Below are 21122 nucleotides of genomic sequence, written 5' to 3'. Positions count from 1 at the left end.
AAGTCAGCCACTGTTACCACTGTTTCCCCATCTATCTGCCATGAAGTGATGGGACCGGATGCCATGATCTTAGTTTTCTGAATGTTGAGCTTTAAGCCAGCTTTTTCACTCTCCTCTTTCACTTTCGTCAAGAGGCTTTTTAGTTCTTCACTTTCTGCCATAAGGGTGGTGGTATCTGCATATCTGAGGTTATTGATATTTCTCTGTTGGATCTCCTTGTAGTCCAAGGGACTCTCAAGAGTCTTCTCCAACACCACAGTTCAAAAGCATCAATTCTTCAGTGCTCAGCTTTCATCACAGTCCAACTCTTACTTACATGACTACTGGAAAAAACCATAGCCTTGACTAGACAGACCTTTGTTGGCAAAGTAATGTCTCTGCTTTTTAATATGCTGTCTAGATTGGTCATAACTTTTCTTCCAGGGAGCAAGCATCTCTTAATTTCATGGCTGCAGTCACCATATGCAGTGATTTTGGAGCCCCCAAAAATAAAGTCTGTCACTGTTTTCCCATCCATTTGCCATGAAGTGATGTGACCAGATTCCATGATCTTATTGTTGAGCTTTAAGCCAACTTTTTCACTCTCTTCTTTAACAGACTGGTTCCAAATAGGAAGAGGAGTACGTCAAGGCTGTATATTGTCACCCTGCTTGTTTAACTTATATGCAGAGTTGGAAGAAACACAAGCTGGAGTCAAGATTGCCGGGAGAAATATCAATAACCTCAGATACGCAGATGACACCACCCTTATGGCAGAAAGTGAAGAGGAACTAAAAAGCCTCTTGATGAAAGTGAAGGAGGAGAGTGAAAAAGTTGGCTTAAAGCTCAACATTCAGAAAACGAAGATCATGGCATATGGTCCCATCACTCCATGGGAAATAGACGGGGAAAGAGTGGAAACAGTGTCAGACTTTATTTTGGGGGGCTCCAAAATCACTGCAGATGGTGACTGCAGCCATGAAATTAAAAGATGCTTACTCCTTGGAAGAAAAGTTATGACCAACCTGGATAGTATATTCAAAAGCAGAGACATTACTTTGCCGACTAAGGTCTATCTAGTCAAGGCTATGGTTTTTCCTGTGGTCAGGTATGGATGTGAGAGTTGGACTGTGAAGAAGGCTGAGTGCCAAAGAATTGATGTTTTTGAACTGTGGTGTTGGAGAAGACTCTTGAGAGTCCCTTGGACTGCAAGGAGATCCAACCAGTCCATTCTGAAGGAGATCAACCCTGGGATTTCTTTAGAAGGAATGATGCTAAAGCTGAAACTCCAGTACTTTGGCCACCTCATGTGAAGAGTTGACTCATTGGAAAAGACTCTGATGCTGGGAGGGATTGGGGGCAGGAGGAGAAGGGGACAACTGAGGATGAGATGGCTGGATGGCATCACGGACTCGATGGACGTGAGTCTGAGTGCACTCCGGGAGTTGGTGATGGACAGGGAGGCCTGGCGTGCTGCGATTCATGGGGTCACAAAGAGTCGGACACGACTGAGCAGCTGAACTGAACTGAACTTTCATTTTCATCAAGAGGCTCTTTACTTCTTCTTTTATTTCTGCCGTAAGTGTGGTGTCTGCATATCTGAGGTTACTGATACTTCTCCTGGCATATATATACAGTTATATATATATGTAATATAGCTCAGAGAATATAGTTAAGTGGTTACAAGTTCAGACTATTTGTCACACACTTGTAAGTACAAATTCTGTTTCCAAAATGTAGTAGTTATATGACATTGTAAGTGACTCTCTGTTTCATCATCTATAAAGTGAATATAATAATAGTACTTAGCTTCAGAGAGTAATTATTAATATGTTGGCTATCATGACAGTTTTAATGATACATAGTGTTGAGTAGTGATGAATTAATTATTAGTGATACTGTATCATACAAGATAAAATCTAGATGCTGAAGACCTTCATGATCTAGCCCCTCCACTCCTGTGGCCGAATATCTTCTCCCTACATATTAATAACTCCTCCCACTTTAAACACAGAAAACTGTTTGCCATTACCTGAATGTACCATACTCTCTTTTCCCTTCTGTTCCTTGCAGTGCTATCTGTTTTCGCTTGGAATGTCTTTCTCCACTTTTAAAGGACAAGCAAATTTTTACTTGTCCTTTAAGATTTTGCTGTTATTCCCTGAAGAGGGTTTCTATGATCCCTTCTCTCCACACTCAAACTTTGTCACTTCTTTTCTGGGCTCCCATAAAACCTGGTGTATGGCCTCAGTTTTGCTTGTATATATGTGAGCCCCTTGAAGGCAGATAGTTTAGCTTTGTACTCACAGTCTAGCCAAACACATGAATTCAATGAATGTTTACTAAACAAATGAGCATAGAGATAAATTAACCTCTTACGCAGGTAGATGTGTTTTTTAAAGTAAAGTCATACCCTCTATCAAAGGCCAGCAGACTACAGCCCCTGAGCCAAATCCAGCCTTTCCACCACCTGTTTTTCCACCTGTTTTTATAAAACAGGTTGTTGGAAACAGCCAGGTTCATTCGTTCATGTGTTGTGTGTCACTGCTTTTGCACTGTAACATCACGATTGAGTAGTTGTGTCAGAGACCAGATGGCTCACAAAACCTAAAATATGTGCCTGGCCCTTTTAAAAAAAGTTTTCTGACTTGTTCTCTGTAGGTAAATTACCTTCCTTTAAGTAGTGTTGTAAAGAACAGATAAAATTAGCAAAACTAACATTTTTCTATGACATACAAAAATGTGGCAGTCCCTTTATTTATGTATTTCTTTTTCAGACAGACATATTCTGCTTAACTCTCTGGTATTTGTTTAATTGAATAGGCAGGAACAAACTTTTATAAGATGACTGGCTTGGGTCCTTTGCCTCAAGCGCTTTATAATGGTGAATCCTTTCACCGTGAAGAGCTAAATTTTAAGGAACTAGAAATGGCTGTTCTTCACAGAATGATGGCTACAACTGCGTATTTACAAAAGGAAGTTTTTATGGTAGGTAAGCATGTATGAGAAAATGTATGATGAGTGATATTTATAAATTATTTCTGTATTACATTAGAACTATCTTAATAGCTAAAGTTAATTGCATAAAAGTTTCCATTCTAATCATTTAGTAGTGCTTTTTAAAGTAGTAATTAAATTTATCTGTGCATAATTACATCTAAAAATTGCTTAATTGGAAAGAAACTCCAAAGTGTTACAGGAAACTTTATTATAAGAATCTTAAATTGACTTATTTTCGATTAAGTAATCTTTTTTTTTTTCTGTTTTTACTTTATTTTACATTACAATTCTGTATTGGTTTTGCCATACATTGACATGAATCCACCACGGGTGTACATGCGTTCCCAAACATGAACCCCCCTCCCTCCTCCCTCCCCATAACATCTCTGTGGGTCATCCCCGTGTACTAGCCCCAAGCAGGCTGTATTCTGCATCGGACATAGGCTGGCGATTCGATTCTTACATGATATTATACATGTTTCAATGCCATTCTCCCAAATCATCTATTTTAGATTAAGTAATCTTTAAATGTATTCCCTGCATCATATTAAAACATATGCATATAAATTGCCTATATTACCTAAATAATATTTTGTTATTTTAGGGTGCCTTAAATGATCGAATAAATGCAGTTGACTTCCTGATGGGTAAAAATAATGTTGTGCCCCGGATAAATCCTTTGATTTTGAACAATAAATGGCAGTACCTTAATTTGATATCTACATCAGGTAAAATAATCCTTCCCTGTACTTTTCTACAAATGTTTATTGAGTTGTGAATGTTTTATTAATTCATTATTTAACATTTAATATTAAAATTTTTAGTAACTGCTGATGTTGAAGATTTCTCTACTTTCTCCTTCTTGGATACACAAGATAAGAGTGCTGTAATTGCAGAGAACATGCACTATGTAACTGAAGGAGGTAATAAGCATATTTCATTTTCCTGAATTTATTCCTAAATGGTAAAAGTTAATAATTTTATTAAATGTTTCCATAACGCATTTTTGTATGTTGATATTTGATTAGAGGCCTGGTTTTCAATTTGAGAATTTGTAAATTGTTAGGATAAAAGGATTTTGCTGAGAAAAATGCCGCCTATCCTAGCTAATCATATATGCTGAGGGGTTAATCTTATTTCTTTGCCTTTTTTTTTAAGCAAGCTATTCAGTTATTCTCCTTTTTAGGAAGGTGGTAAAACACTTTAAAGATTAAGTAACCTGATAATCTTATAAGGTGTGAGTAAAAGTATAATCCCCAGATGAGAGGAGAATAGGTCTGCATTCTGGTTAAACAGTGTCTGAATGTTTTGCTTAGGATAGAGGTCATATCCAGAGGAAGGGGGATCAAGACAGGAACATCTTTGGAAATAAGGATTTAGCCTAGATAGGAAAACTGTAATATGACCCCAGACTTCTGAGATACCATGAACTTTTCAGATAATGCAGTTTGGTTGGTTTGAGTTTCACTTTGTTTTGTTTGACCTACTTTGTTCTGGAGAGAACACAGAGAACCCATGCATGAAACATAAAAGAAAGCTGATTTTTATGTTGTTATATAAAGTGGTAACTTTCTGTCAATGAGTGATCTAAAGATGAAATTACTGTGAAATAGGGGTAATTTTTATATATGAGAGAGATTTAAGCAGACAGCTAGTTTTTGAGAATGCTATGGGGTGAATGCAAATTAGGACCTTTGAATTACTTTCTAACAGATCTGTGATTTTATGTTCATAAACTGGTCTGTCTACAAGAAATTCAACAAATAATAAAATATAATTCAGTTCCATTGTATGTCAGGCTAAGGTCCTGAATGTGTCAAGTGAAGGGAAAAGTAGAGAAACAGGGAATGAAAAAATAGAAGAAATATGTTTATCAGGTTCTGTATTGTATTTCAAAAATTGCTTTGGGGCATCAGAAGAGAGTAAGTTAGCCTATAATTAATGCCCTTAGATTAAATCTCTTGCAATTTAAAAGAATAATTAACTAAGAAACACCTTATTTCTTTATTTGTATGGGATCAAGACCATCCCCAAGAAAAAGAAATGCAAAAAAGCAGAATGGCTGTCTGAGGAGACCTTACAAATAGCTGTGAAAAGAAGAGAAGCAAATAGCAAAGGAGAAAAAGGAAGATATAAGCATCTGAATGCAGAGTTCCAAAGAATAGGAAGGAGAGATAAGAAACCCTTCCTCAGCATTCAGTGCAAAGAAATAGAGGAAAACAATAGAATGGGAAAGACTAGAGATCTCTTCAAGAAAATTAGAACTACCAAGGGAATATTTCATGCAAAGATGGGCTCGATAAAGGACAGAAATGGTAGGGACCTAACAGAAGCAGAAGATATTGACAAGAGGTGGCAAGAATACACAGAAGAGCTGTACCAAAAAGATCTTCATGACCCAGATAATCATGATGGTATGATCACTCACCTAGAGACAGACATCCTGGAATGGGAAGTCAAGTGGGCCTTAGAAAGCATCACTACGAACAAAGCTAGTGGAGGTGATGGAATTCCAGGTGAGCTATTACAAATGCTGGAAGATGATGCTGTGAAAGTGTTGCACTCAATATGCCAGCAAATTTGGAAAACTCAGCAGTGGCCACAGGACTGGAAAAGGTCAATTTTCATTCCAATCGAAAGAAAGGCAATGCCAAAGAATGCTCCAACTACTGCACAATTGCACTCATCTCACACACTAGTAAAGTAATGCTCAAAATTCTGCAAGCCGGGCTTCAGCAATACGTGAACCGTGAACTTCCAGATGTTCAAGCTGGTTTTAGAAAAGGCAGAGGAACCAGAGATCAAATTGCCAACATCCACTGGATCATCAAAAGGGCAAGAGAGTTCGAGAAAAACATCTATTTCTGCTTTATTGACTATGCCAAAGCCTTTGACTATGTGGATCACAATAAACTGTGGAAAATTCTGAGAGAGCTGGGAATACCAGACCACCTGACCTGCCTCTTGAGAAATCTGTATGCAGGTCAGGAAGCAACAGTTAGAACTAGACATGGAACAACAGACTTATCGGGGTCTTGCCCTGGTGGATCTAGGGTAATTTGAAGGGGAGACGGAGTAGGCGAGGAAAAACTTACTTATTTAGAAATATAAAAGAGAGATTAGGAAGGAATAGTGTAGTGGGAAATTTAGTGGAGTAAAGAGGCTGAATAACTTGGTTTACATGGAGAATTAATAAAGTTCCAAGACAAGGAACTTGTATTGTCTACATTAGGCCACCGGTGCCCACTTGAATAGTGGAGGGTACCCCACCTTAGGCTCCCTTTCGTGTGGATCTTAAAAGTCAGGGCAAGTAAGTAGACTTAGAGAGCCTCTATGCCCCAGATGGGAATTTAGCCTTTAAAAGAGAGAGGGAGGGAGAGGTAGAAAGAGAGAGAGAGACTCGACACGGAGGGAGCCACACTTCCAAGAAACCAGTTCAAGGAGCTGGTCAGAGAAACTGGTCTATCCTTTATTGTTTGAAAGGCTTTTTATACTTTTTGGTTGTACGTAGAGATCAATGGATAATACAAAATTATGTAGTGTCAACAGCCCTGACTCTTACCGAGACCAGGCTTTCTCTCTGCATACCTAGTTGCATACATAAGTCTTAGGTGATTTACATCATCTTTCGGCCAGAAGGCCAATTAACATTTTACAGCCCTTTTCTGATAAGGGTAATAGTGTTGTTCTTCCCAAAGTCTGGTGTCACTCTCAGAAAGCACTAAATAAAGTTACATTTTTACATAGCAAGGATACAACAATTTATAACAAGAAAGTGGAGTACAGTGATTTATAACAAAGAGAAAATTAATTAACTCAAAAGTTTAGTATTGTTAACATCAAAACTACTATATTCTTATTTCTGCATCCCAATTACATTGATTAATATCCTCCCAGGTGTCTAAAAGATAAAGGATATGGAGGCCTGGCAGCAAACATTAACTCAGCAATGGAACCCTTCACCAAACTAATTCTTAGCTCTAAAAGGCTCTATATCTTTAAGATGCTTTAAGCTTTGTGCCTTTCAAGGTTGCGGGCTGTAAACAATCTACAAATTGTAAAGTCCGGGCAGACGGGTCAGATAAGTTAGAAAGCCATCAAAGGGGTTTAAACCCAGACATTCTTTTTATATGCAGACTGTTAACTGGAGCTCTGAATTAACTCTTTCTAGAGAAAAGGTGGTAATGTCAGAAGAGTATAGTATAGCAGACAGTAAACAGACAGATTTTGGTTTCGGGGTAGATGCTCAGACAGAGGACCCCTTGAGACCTGACTTGCCTTGCCCATCAGGCCTCTCTGCGTGACCTTATCATGGGTGGGATCTCCCATGCTGGCTCCCGGCAGTTCCAAATAGGAAAAGGTGTACGTCAAGACTGTATATTGTCACCCTGCTTATTTAACTTATATGCAGAGTACATCATGAGAAATGCTGGGCTGGAAGAAGCACAAGCTGGAATCAAGATTGCCGGGAGAAATATCAATAACCTCAGATATGCAGATGATACCACTCTTATGGCAGAAAGTGAAGAGGAACTAAAAAGCCTCTTGTTGAAAGTGAAAGAGGAGACTGAAAAAGTTGGCTTAAAGCTCAACATTCAGAAAACGAAGATCATGGCATCTGGTCCCATCACTTCATGGCAAATAGATGGGGAAACAGTGGAAACAGTGGGGCTCCAAAATCACCACGGATGGTGATTGCAGCCATGAAATTAAAAGACGCTTACCCCTTGGAAGGAAAGTTATGACCAACCTAGATAGCATATTAAAAAGCAGAGACATTACTTTGCCAACAAAGGTCTGTCTAGTCAAGGCTATGGTTTTTCCAGTGGTCATGTGTGGCTGTGAGAGTTGGACTGTGATGAAGGCTGAGCACCGAAGAACTGATGCTTTTGAACTGTGGTGTTGGAGAAGACTCTTGAGAGTCCCTTGGACTGCAAGGAGATCCAACCAGTCCATCCTGAAGGAGATTAGTCCTGGGATTTCTTTGGAAGGACTAATGCTAAAGCTGAAACTCCAATACTTTGGCCATCTCACGCAAAGAGTTGACTCATTTGAAAAGACCCTGATGCTGGGAGGGATTGAGGGCAGGAGGAGAAGGGGAGAACAGAGGATGAGATGGCTGGATGGCATCACCGACTCGATGGATATGAGTTTGTGTTTACCCGGGAGTTGGTGATGGACCGGGAGGCCTGGCATGCTGCGGTTCATGGGGTCGCAAAGAGTCGGACACGACTGAGCGACTGAACTGAACTGAAAGAAATATAAAATTGGGAGAAACTTGATTAGCATCTTTGAAGTATTTCTCAGTTTACTATTTGTAATTGTAAAAGTGCTGACATTTAAGAAGGCATGAGAATTCTTTACCTTTCTTTGAAAAGAATGTGCCACCACTGCATTACTATTAAATTGCTTCTGAAGGATTGCAAGGAGAATCAGTGTTGTCCTTCATTTTGTTACATGTTTTTTTCATTAACCAAAGCCAGTTTTTGCATAATTACATATTACTGGGTATGGTACAGTAGCATCACCTACTCAGTGGATATGAGTTTGAGTAAACTCCAGGAGATGGTGCAGGACAGGGAAGCCTGGCTTGCTGCAGTCCATGGAGTTAAAAAGAGTCAGACACGACTTAGTGATTGAACAACAAGAGTGATGATAACTGTAGCTTCTCATCTGTTTAGGTGTAAGTTTTTGGTGTAGCAGACTTTTTACAGTTATTTTAAGTGGGTCATGTGATCTAAGGGACTAATTTTTGTATAGGTTTAATGATAGCCAGACAAGTATTATTTCAGATGTTACATGCTGAGGTTGGATGAAATGAAACCCATTTAACTGTGACTGCAGAATTAAAAATGGTTTCATCTTGTGGCTTCCAGATTTTCAGATGTTTCTGGAAAAAAAATATATTGATGTTTTTGGCACAAGATGATGTAAATCAGACTAAATGAACAATAGCCAGAATTTTGGAAATACATGAAATATTGCTGTTTCCAGTATCTGCTGCTAATTTATTGTGTGTGGTTTTACATTATGTAAGGTATAAATATCATTGTTTTTACATATGTAGCTGGAAGGCAATTTTGCATGCCAACAGTAGAACCTTGATAAGCATAATAAAATTTTCTCTACTGACAAAAGTATCCCATAGATGTATTTCTTGGGGACTAGTCTTTCTTTTTGGTATCTGAATTTATACAAAGTTTATAAATGAGTTACTGTTAACATCTTCTATGTATTTCACTCTGTGTGTGTTTAATTTTTACCAGTATTTGCTTATTTTCAAAATGATTCATTTTAAAAATTATTATTTTTATATATTTTGTTAACTGGAAATGTTCCTGTCTTTGCTTTGATTTTAAGAATTAGTTTATACTGTTTGAAACTTTCAGATGACTATGTAATTTCTTCAGTTACTTTCTGGATTGTTGCTGATTTTGACAAACCATCTGGGAGAAAACTGCTTTTTAATGCATTAAATCACATGGTGAGTATTTGGATACTTTCTACAAAATTAATGTGTTGTAATTTTGAGAAAGCAGTATGAAAAACATTCATTAAGTCTTTATTTTCCTTCATGTTAACGTTTTCAGTTCCTTAACTTGGTTAGAACATGGTGCTAAGTCAAAAATTCAGATTCTTTCTCCATGTAAGATAGGTGACCTTGCCCCAGAAAAGACAGCCCTAAATGTCTTCTGTGATTCATGACTTGTACATTCTCTTCTAGTCCTTGCTGTTAGACATACATGTACATATCTAGTAGCCTGTATGTGCTGAACGTTTGTGTCCCCACCAAAATTTATAGGGCTTCCCTGGTGGCTCAGATGGTAAAGAATCTTCTTGCAATGCAGGAGACTCAGGTTTGATCCCTGGGTGGGGAAGATCCCCTGGAGAAGGAAATGGCAAACCACTCCAGCATTCTTGCCTAGAGAATTCCATGGGCAAAGGAGCCTGGCAGGCTGCAGTCCATGGGATCACACAGAGTTGCACACTACTGAGGGACTAACACTTTTTTCTTTTCTTTCAAAATTTTTATGTTCAAATCTAATCCTCAATGTGCTGAAATTTGGAAATTGGACCTTTAGGAGGTAATTAGGTCATAAGGGTGGAGTCCTCATAAATGGGATTAGTGCTCTTACAAGAAGAGGTCCTAGGGCTAGTCTACTCTCTCTCTGTCATGTAAGGATCCAAGGAGAAATTAGAAAATGCAACCCAGAACAGGGTCCTCACCAGCACCTGACCATGCTGGCACACTGATCTTGATCTGCCAGCCTCCAATTGTACTAGTTTTTTACATATCTATCTCAGTAATAAGTAAAACAACTAAACAGAAGATCAATAGGGATGTACAGATGATTTGAATAATAAAATCCCCAAACTTTACCTAATGAATATTGATAGAAAAATGCACATTGCATAGAATATGTTCTTGCAAAGCACAAATGCAACATTTAAAAAACATTTGTAGATGCTGGGCTATAAACCAGATCTCATAAATCTCACTGATGTTCTAGTTTTCTTTTAGTGATTGATTTCTAACTTAATTATACTGTAGTCAAAGAATATACTTTTGCTTTTTCAGCAGCAGGGTTTGAACAGCGTGGGTCCACTTATGCACAATTTTTTTTGAGTAGTAAATACTGCAGTATTATGTCATCTGTGGTTGGCTGACTCTACATATGTGGAACTTTGAATACGGAGGGCCAACTATAAGTAGATTTTCGACTGCTCAGGGGATCAGTGTGTCTGACCCCTGCGTTGTCTAAGGGTCAAGTGTACTTTTTATGATTTTAGTCTTTAAAACTTTTATGAGATTTACAAAACTCCATTGTAAAAGGATAGGTAAAATACTGATCTTTATCACTTTTAAATTTGTTTTGCAGAAAACAAGTGGTCATAGTCGGTTGGGAGTTATTTATAATCCTACATCAAAAATAGATGAAGAAAACACAACTATTTCTAGAGGAATTCTGGCAGCTTTTCTTACACTGAAAAACAGCTTTTTGAGAAACTTTCTCAGGAAACTAGCAGAAGAAAAAACTGCTGCAGCTATTTACTCTGGAAATAAAATTAAAACGTTGCTTACTGAGGTTAGTAGCTATTTGTTTGAAATAATAGATACATGTCTGTTGCATATTTCAAAAATATTTCAGTGTGCTTGGAGATATGTTGCCAAAAAATCAATAAGTATAATCAAATGGGGATCATAAGCTTTACAGTGGGAAAGGTCCTCATTGAATGATATGGCTTTGCATAGAAGCACTGAATGTATCGAATTTCAGATATTTCAGCTACTACTCAATGATCTTAAAGTTAATGGCTTTCTAGTTTGGATATGTATTTATTTATGTGAAGAATTGAGAGTTAAAGGAATATGTGAATAATCCTCAGTTATTTCACTGAAGGGATCCAGTACAGGGAAAAATTTTAAGGTAAAAGCTGATGCTCTGGAAGAAAGACTCATTAATCCATTCAAAAAATTTATTGATTGACTCCCAGACAATGAGGATAATACTTGTGAACAAGGCAGATAGAATCCCTGTTCATATGGACTTACATTGTATTGGGAAAGAAAAGGCAAGTAGTGCTAGAAAAAAAATTATAAGAAAGTATACTGTTTGAGGGATGTTCTTTTAGCTGGAGTGGTCAAGGGAAGGCATCTCTAAAGAGCTGTTGTTTGGGCAAAGCTCTGAATGAAATGAGAAATCAAGCCATGGAAAGTCTGTAAGAAGAATGTACCAGATTCAAGAATACAGTGGGCCTGAAGAAAGTATTTACAGGAGGACATGGTCAGCTATGCCAAATGTCTAGAAATTAGGCTTCATAAGGGACCATTTTATTTGTTAAGGTAGTTGTTGGTGACTGATAATAGTTTCAATGAAGTAGTAGGTATAAAGGTGAACTAGAGCCAAGAGAGAAAGGGAAATCAGAAAAGAGACAGCAAGTATTCGTAGCTTTCTAAAGGAATTTTCCTATGCGGAAAACAGAAATACTGTGTAGCTAGAATAGGACTTGAGGTCAGGGAAGGATTTCACTTTTTTGGTATGCTAATGAAAACAGTCCATCCAAATATGAGAAACGATGATATAGAGACAAAGGAGCAAAGTGGGAGGATGTTTCTTGAGTGGAAAAGAGGTGCTGGGACCCAATGCACAAGTTGTAAGTATTGCTTTAAGAACAGGGTAGATTTATTTGGTGGTAGCAAGATGAGTACTTCTCTTCTGATTGATTCTGTTTTCAAAAAAAGGTCAGATCATTAGCTAAGTATTAGGATGGGAGTAGGGACTCATTGGAAAAGACCCTGATGCTGGGAGGGATTGGGGACAGGAGGACAAGGGGACAACAGAGGATGAGATGGCTGGATGGCATCACCGACTCGATGGACATGAGTTTGGGTAGGCTCTGGGAGTTGGTGATGGACAGGGAAGCCTGGCATGCTGCGGTTCATGGGGTCGCAAAGAGTCGGATACGACTGAGCGACTGAACTGAACTGAGGTGTTCTTAGAGGCTGGAGGAAAGAGCAGAGAATGTCAAGTATTTTCCTATTGTTCTGCGAGTGAGAAAGTGAATCAACAGTGGTATAGGAAAATTTCTGAGGGCTCTCTTGAGATTAGTGACCATAACTGAAAGTGAGATCAGTGTTGGCCGCACATGATTCTCCAGCCATCCTAACATTGTTTAGATCCTGTCACAGAGTAAACAGATTTATGTTTAACCAGAGTTGAAGTTTTGCCAGGTGATTATAACTGAGAGGAGGCATTCAAGGGAACTGAGCATGCACTGTTTTCCCTACGGTAAAGGGCTCTGAGGTAGAGCTTGGTTAGGAGGAAAACTATGATATGGAAAGCACGATAGACAATAAGTGGTTGGATCAAGGGACTGAAGGGTTGACTAATGGTTGTTCTGGTGACACTGGAGTGAATGAGCTGGAGGGTCAGCAGCTTGTGATCAGAGAGGAGATGACTGAGAGATTCTGAAAGTGAAGTTCTAGGGCTGCACTGTCTGATACTGTAGCCACCAACTTCATGTGGCTGTTTTAAATTTAAATAAAATTACAGTTAATTTCTCAGTCATACTAGCCAGATTTCTAGAGCTCAGTACCCACCTGTGCCTGTGCCTTGGTCAGGCAGGGAACCTTTTCTGATATTGTAGGTGTTCCAGGAACATGATAAAAATGCAGAAGGCAAGGCCCACCCTGGATCTACTCCAGTACAATGTACATTTTAATAAGACGCCCAGGTTATTTGTATGCATATTAATGTTTGAAAGAATCCACCTGCAATGAGGGAGACCTGGGTTCGATCCTTGGGTTGGGAAGATCCCTTGGAGAAGGGAAAGGCTAGCCACTTCAGCATCCTGGTCTGGAGAATTCCATAAACTGTATAGTCCATGGGGTTGCAAGAGTCGGACATGACTGAGTGACTTTCACTTAATGTTTGGTACACACTGAGATGGATAATATTACTTTTGTATTTCAGAATTTAAATGCACTATTACTAAACTGGTTTTGTGGGATTGGAATGAGACAGAGTATTTTTATTCTAACCAGTATTTTTTAGTTGAGCACACCAAAATGGAAGTACTGAGTTCAGAATTTAATTAACGTTGTATTTTATTTTTTAATGTTAAATTTTTAAAAATAATGTTCCCTAGCATTTTATTAATCAGTAATCCACCTTACATTCTCAACAAATGAATAGCAAGCTGTCTACTTATAACAGGATTTACAAATATTGTAATTGCCTTGCTGAGAAGGATTCTTTTTTAAGATGTGATTTCAGAACAAGATGGTACTTTTAAAAATCAAAAGTTAATGTAATTTTAAGTTTTATAATGACTTATTAAAGTAAGCTATGTTAAAAAAAATATTTTCTGTATTTACTGTTCTCTTGTTGGTTTTATCATTCTTAACTTATGCCTTAGGGGATGGATAAGAATGCCTTTGAGAAAAAATATAATACCATTGGAGTGAATATTTTTCGAACTCACCAGTTGTTCTGCCGAGATGTACTTAAATTGAGTCCTGGAGAAAAAGGTGTTATCAGCAATGGGAGGGTAAGTAGAAAAAGCGATTGCTTCCTTTTTTCAGTGACACTGTGATACAAAGGTCTCAAACATTTTCTGTTACAACACACCTAATGCAGTACACACAGAGGATGGTGCTCACGCCAGACAGGTCTCAGCATAAATAAACTTGCCTCTGAGATAATCTAGTTCATGCCATGCTCCCTGTGTCTTCACCCCTACCCCATCTGTGATAATATTGGATGTGGCTGAGGATGTTCTTTGGGGATAGCTTTTATAAGGTAAGCATTAGAACAAGCAGTTTAGTATATATTACAACGTTGTAATTGAGAATCACTGTTGTAAATGTGTGTATAAAGTACATTTTAACATCTTTTTTCTTTTTGTAGCTTTTTTCTATGATTGATTATATTAAATAATAATACCTTTGTAAGTTTTGTGGTATAAAGTTATATGTATTAATATAATTTTTAAAAACTATGGGGAAAGTCACTCTTACTCCCACCATCCTAATAAAGATTTTTTCTTTTTTAAAAAATTTATTTATTTTTAATTGGAGGATAATTGCTTTGCAATATTGTATTAGTTTCTGCCATACATCAGCATGAATCAGCCATAGGTATACATATGTCCTCTCCCTCTTGGATCTTTCTCCTATCTCCCATACCATCCCACCCTCAAGGTTTCACCTTCAACTCCTTTTCTACTCTGCATAGCCTTATCTGTTTTTTGAATAAATAATTATAATCACACTTTTTTCTCTTAATATACTAAAAATATTTTCCCAGTTGATTAGGGAGTTGTAATAGATACATACAAAATTAGTGGACAATAGCTACTTATTAATATTTTTAGTATGATAGTCTAGTTTTCTTTCTCAGGTGTGATTTAAGTTTTTAAAATTGAATCTGGTGCTTAAATATTTTTAGAAATCAGCTAATGCAGTGTGTTTGACATACCTCTGCTTGAACCATCAAATTGTATATCCCTAAGTCATCATCAAAGCTCAGTTTTCTACATTTTTATGAGTTCTGTTCCCTCTGTGCTCCATTCCAATATCATCATTCCCTTAAAATTATGCTTATTTATTCTTTCTGATTTATGTCTGTACATAATAGAAATTGGAGAATAATGAGGGACTCATATCATCCACAAATTAAGTATTTCTTCTTCAGTGCAACAGTTCTTGTGCTAATTGTGTTAGATCCTAACGGTAGTGAGACTCAGGTGCATCTGTGTACAGTGCTACTGTAAGATTGGTGACAACAGTTGGCATTTATGATTGCAATACTGTAAAGTGTTAGTGAATTTTGATAGTGAGCTATTTGAAAGCCCAAAAATGGTGTTGCTTTTTTTTCTTTAGCAATTGCTTTGGGAAGAAATAAAACTTTTTAGAACAATTTTAAAGTATAAGGCTACCTTTGACTTTGTCAGGCATTTTAAGGGATAAAAAGGAAAAAGTTACAGCCTACTGTATCTGTTAATTTGCCTTTTCATTTACATAATGGAAAAGCTACTCTGTTTTCTTTGTCATGGCTTAATATAATTCAACCATGATAATATTGTTATCAATATTAGTGATAAATATTATAGTTATGTGCAGCTTATTTCTTTTAGAACTCTTTTCTTCTCATTTTCCTTGAAATTGACAAAAGGATTTAGCTGTAGTCTTGCCACGAACCAAACATTCTTCTGGAATCCAAGAGTATAGTAGTTAAAAAACATGTTTTTGTGGAGTTTACATTGTGATGCGCAGGGAACAAAAATAGTGTCCTTATTTATATGGGGTTATTTGGACAGAGAACCAGAAGAGGTGAGACAGCAAACTGTTTTTCAAATCTGGAAGAATGTTCTAGGTAGAGGGAACAAGGAGTACAAAGTCCTGAGATGAGCTCATGTCTGTGTGTTCTAAGAATAGCAGATATGAGAACAGGAGAGAAGTAGCTGGGGGCCAGATCAGGTGTGGTTTTACACTGAATGAGCTGAGAAGCTCATTGTTCTGGAGACAGGATTGACATAAACTGACTTATATTTTATTTGGATCACTAGTGGAGAAGGAAATGGCAACCCACTCCAGTATTCTTGCCTAGAGAATCCCAGGGATAGGGGAGCCTGGTGGGCTGCTGTCTTTGGGGTCGCACAGAGTCGGACACAACTGAAGCAACTTAGCAGTTAGCAGTGGCTATTACATTGAGAATAGACTGTAGAGGTTGGGAAGCCAGTTAGGAGCTATTACAGTAGACCAAGTGAGAGCTGATGGTGGCCTGGACCAGAATGGCTCTAGTGGAAATAGAGAGAAGTAGATGTGAGATGTATTTTGAAGGAAAGGTGAACAGGAATTGCTTACAGATTTGCTGTGGGATGTGAGAGAACTGCATGACCAGCAGAATGAAGTTGCATTGTTTTAAGGTAAGGAAGACTTGCAGGAGTGGGCTTGTTCAGAAGAAAAGGAAGATCAGATAGAGAATTTAGTTCTGCATATAGTAAGAGCTCAGTGTTCCATCCTGGACCTGTGAATAGACTGGTTGAGTCAGCAATTGGACGTGATTTAAATTCAGGGGAGAGGTCAGAACTGGAGATAGTTAGGAAGTCAAATATGTTGACTTTTTATGTTGAGTAATGAAAAATTATAATTTTGATTATCTTTGTAGGATTGTGGTTTGAATAGAAAAGGGTGATATATCTGAAAATAAGTACTGTAGTTTCTGAACTATAATATAATACTTAGCTTATTACTGTGTTTCAGGAGTAATGCTTTTATAAAACACAATAATCATAGCAATTGTAGCAGGTAACTATAATTCTGAACCAGATAATTTAATGTTCAAAATAATTCTGACATTTTAGAATCAATCTTCATTTTGAAGCTGTCCAAACATTTACATCAAAATTGAAACATATTCAAAGTTAAAATTGTTTATAAATGATCAAAACTAGGGAGTATTGATGATCTCATACTTTCTTACTGACATGCTAAAGAATTTAAAATCTATTTTAATATTAAATAAAATCCTAAATAATACTGTTGCTGTTGGTTTGGCCAAAAAGTTTGTTTCAGTTCATTTCAGTTGCTCAGTCACGTCCAACTCTTTGTGACCCCATGAATCGCAGCACGCCAGGCCTCCCAGTCCATTGCCAACTCCCGAAGTTCACTCAGACTCACGTCCATCGAGTCAGTGATGCCATCCAGCCATCTCATCCTCTGTCATCCCCTTCTCCTCTTGCCCCCAATCCCTCCCAGCATCAGAGTCTTTTCCAATGAGTCAACTCTTCGCATGAGGTGGCCAAAGTACTGGAGTTTCAGCTTTAGCATCATTCCTTCCAAAGAAATCCCAGGGTTGATCTCCTTCAGAATGGATTGGTTGGATCTCCTTGCAGTCCAAGGAACTCTCAAGAGTCTTCTCCAACACCACAGTTCAAAAAGTTTGTTTAAGTTTCTCCATAACATCTTACAGAAAAATCTGAATGAACTTTGTAGCTAACCCAATATAATTATATTTATTCTTATTACACTACATAATAAATTTGCCGACAAAGGTCCTTATAGTCAAAGCTGTGATTTTTCCAGTAGTCACCTGTGGATGTGAGAGTTGGACCATAAAGAAGGCTGAATACTGAAGAACTGATGTTTCTGAACTGTGATGTTGGAGATTCTTGAGAGTCCTGGGACTGAAAGGAGATCAAACTAGTCAGTCCTAAAGGAAATCAGTCCTCTGTATTCATTGGAAGGACTGATGCTGAAGCTCCAATACTTTGGCCGCCTGATGCAAAGAACTGACTTATTAGAAAAGACCCTGATGCTGGGAAAGACTGAAGCAGGAGGATAAGGTGACAGCAGAGAACGAGATGATTGGATGGCATCACCAACTCAGTGGACATGAGTTTGAGCAAGCTCTGGGAGATGGTGAAGGACAGGGATGCCTGGCATGCTATAGTCCATGAGGTTGCAGAGTCAGACATGACTGAATGACTGAACAATGGTTATGCCACATACTTACAAATTACTGAAAGACATGGCACAGCAGAGAGTAGGGAAACAAGCAAGGCCTTTTTGTTTTAGCAGGACAGTTTGGATTCAGATTCCAGTTACACCATTAATTATATGACCTTTGTCATAAAATTTGTTCATTTGGACGATAGAAAAAGTAATAGTATGTTTTACAGAGTTGTCAGAGGATTAAATATGCTTTTATACCAAAAACACACAGAATGGCCCTAGACACAGAGTAAATTTTCAGTAAATATTAACTTTTCTTTTTTCTAAACCTCTGAAGGCTATCATGAGAAATACTGGGTACTTTTACAGATTTTGGTGGCTCAGAGGGTAAAGAGTCTGCCTGCAATGTGGGAGACCCGGGTTCCATCCCTGGGTCAGGAAGATCTCTGGGAGAAGGCAATGGCAACCCACTCCAGTATTCTTGCCTGGAAAATCCCATGGACGGAGAAGCCTGGTAGGCTACAGTCCATGGGGTCGCAAAGAGTCAGACACGACTGAGTGACTTCACTTTCACTTTTCACTTTTGACAGATTTTATGTTCATTGAGAGTCAGTATAGAGTCAGGGCCAGTGGATGAAACTTCAACAAGTAGAGAGAGATTTTTTTACTCCGTATGTGCATGAACATTTTAACAGAGTTTTCTAAAATGTTAATGATCTGTCAAAGGAGGTAGTACATTTCTGTTACAGCAATTATTCTGTTTAACTGAAAAGTCACATTTCCAAAATGTTGTAAAAAAGATTTAAGCTCCAGATAGGTTTTATTGTACTATTACATGGTTTTCAAATCTAATGTTCCATCTTTTAATTTGGCCCTTATGTGATTTTACACTAACATTTTATTCCACAAACATTACATTCAACTTTAAGTAGAAGAACTAAAGCACAGAAAAAAAGAGAGTTTCTGCTAGCTGTTTGAACTTACATAGGTAAAATAGTGCCAATTTTCTGGTGAATTTAATCAGTACAGATTCCCAATCTTGTTATTCCCTGAGGAAAATAATTTGTGATTTTATTTCCTTTTTTTGAGTTATTAACAAAAAACTACTTGGTCACTAGAAGTGGTATAGATAAAATTCAGCTATTTCCCAGGCCTGTCCCATCCATAGTCCAAAAAATATAACATTGAAAGTACTTGGAAAGTTAAAATTGACAGTCATCTTAAGGAAATGAAGTATTGATATGTGTATGTTACTATTATAGCACCTATTTTTTGTACATTTAAGAGACCAGGTTTTTTGTTTAAAGTGAAACATGGTATTTATTTAGCTGGATGCCAGTATTCCAGCTAATTTCACCTTTGTTATGAGCAAATGCAAAAAGATTGAAGAACTATACTTTATTAATTTTTATAAAATATTAATTGCAGAAGCATATGAAGGGGAAGTAAGAAAATCCACTTGCAGCTGTTTTATTCTGGTCTTTTTCCAAGGGAAAAAAAATTCTGGTTGACATGTTTTCTAATTGTCTTTAAGTCTAATTGTCCATAAGACTATGCCAGGGCTCACCTTCTATATCAAGGCTTATTATGGTCATACTATTAGGATGATGCACATATTAGCTTCCCCCCAAAATGATAATGGTAGCACAGTTGGAGTGGTTGTGATGGGATAGACATCCTGAGAAATTAGGTGTCTGGCAAGTTTACAGCTTCCCACTTCTGCAGTTACTGATTTAAAACTAACCTACATGACCTTGCTGTGCTCCAGCAGTTTATACATCAGTTAGATGAAGAATGGTTGGTATTATTAAGAAATTATGTGATTTGTCTCTTGGTTTTGATCTTTTATGCCTTATTTATATATTGATATATGTATAGTATGGACTACAATTAAGAGATTAGTAAATATTGAAAGTAAAAGATTTATGGAATATAGATAATTATTTGAATAATTTACTTTAAAATGAAAAGTCTTAGGTTTTTGAAAGCATTATGTTTCAAAGTAAAACTTTCAAATAGAAACAATTTGCTGATTTTTTTTTTTTGGCATGTTGATTTTGGTATTTATATAAATGTTAACTTGTAATCTCAAAGTGAGGAAATACTTTTATGTTTCCCAGTGGATTTAGTAAATGGCGGGATATATAACCACTATCTGTTTAATCAGTTTTTGCTTAAAGAAATATCTATTTGATAAGAAAATACCTGTCACAGATTGGAATCTTACAGAAGACACATGATAATATAATTGTTTTTATTTTTAAGTTTTTAGGCCCTTTAGGTGAAGACTTCTATGCAGAAGATTTTTACTTGTTGGAAAAGATAACATTTACTAAGTTAGTAGAGAACATTGAAGACATTGTTGAAAATACAGAAATCAACTCAAAGAAGTAAGTATTTAAAATCATAAGAGCATTTCATTTTGGAGTTTGGTATTTTGCCTCTGATTTCTTTTTAAGATTAGAAAGTGTTTCAGGTAGCAACCGAAGATACAGTAAAAGACATACAGAGAATATAAAGAAATAGTAGAAAATACCATTTGCTCACCACTACCAAACTGTAGATGTTAATATTTTATTTGCCTTGGATCTATCTCTTTTGTTTTCTTTCCATCCATCCCATTCTCCTCCCTCCCCAAGAGGTAGCCATTTTCTCAAATGTTGTATGCATGATTCCTCTATTTGCCTTTATACTTTTGCTTCATATGTAATTATCTATTATTAATGTTTATTGTGTTAAAGCCTTGACTTTTTTAGAGATATACTATTATACATAGGCTCCTTTTGCAATCTGCCTCTGTAGGAACTTTATCTATTTTCCCATTTTCATGTATATAGACTGAACTTATTTACTTCAATTTCTTTCTAGTATTTTGTGAATATATTGCAATTCACTTATATACTTCATGACTGAAGTACAGTTAACTTGCCTTTAGTTCATTCAGTTCAGTTCAGTTCAGTTGCTCAGTCGTGTCCAATTCTTTGTGACTGTATGAATCGCAGCACGCCAGGCCTCCCTATCCATCACCAACTCCCAGAGTTTACCCAAATTCATGTCTGTCGAGTGGGTGATGCCATCCGGCCATCTCAGGGAACTCCCTGGTGATGATGGAGCAGTAGTGGTGCTTATACAAACCTAAACAGACAATGAGACTGCATAAAACCACACACACACACACACACAC

At 37.3% G+C, this 21122-nt stretch overlaps 1 protein-coding gene across 1 annotated transcript in view; it reads left to right on the top strand.

Annotated features, from left to right (window-relative positions):
- Positions 1–21122, top strand: part of UGGT2 (UDP-glucose glycoprotein glucosyltransferase 2) — a 137580-nt gene that overhangs the window by 69280 nt on the left and 47178 nt on the right. The window contains exons 17-23 of the mRNA XM_040267273.1: positions 2803–2967; positions 3584–3707; positions 3804–3902; positions 9369–9463; positions 10860–11066; positions 13900–14031; positions 20204–20328. Coding sequence (XP_040123207.1) covers positions 2803–2967; positions 3584–3707; positions 3804–3902; positions 9369–9463; positions 10860–11066; positions 13900–14031; positions 20204–20328 — 947 coding nt within the window. The remainder of the gene's footprint in view (positions 1–2802; positions 2968–3583; positions 3708–3803; positions 3903–9368; positions 9464–10859; positions 11067–13899; positions 14032–20203; positions 20329–21122) is intronic.

This window comes from Oryx dammah, unplaced genomic scaffold (genome assembly GCF_014754425.2).
Source record: "Oryx dammah isolate SB20612 unplaced genomic scaffold, SCBI_Odam_1.1 HiC_scaffold_24, whole genome shotgun sequence".
Classification (NCBI taxonomy): domain Eukaryota; kingdom Metazoa; phylum Chordata; class Mammalia; order Artiodactyla; family Bovidae; genus Oryx; species Oryx dammah.
This window is presented reverse-complemented; position numbering and strand designations above follow the sequence as displayed.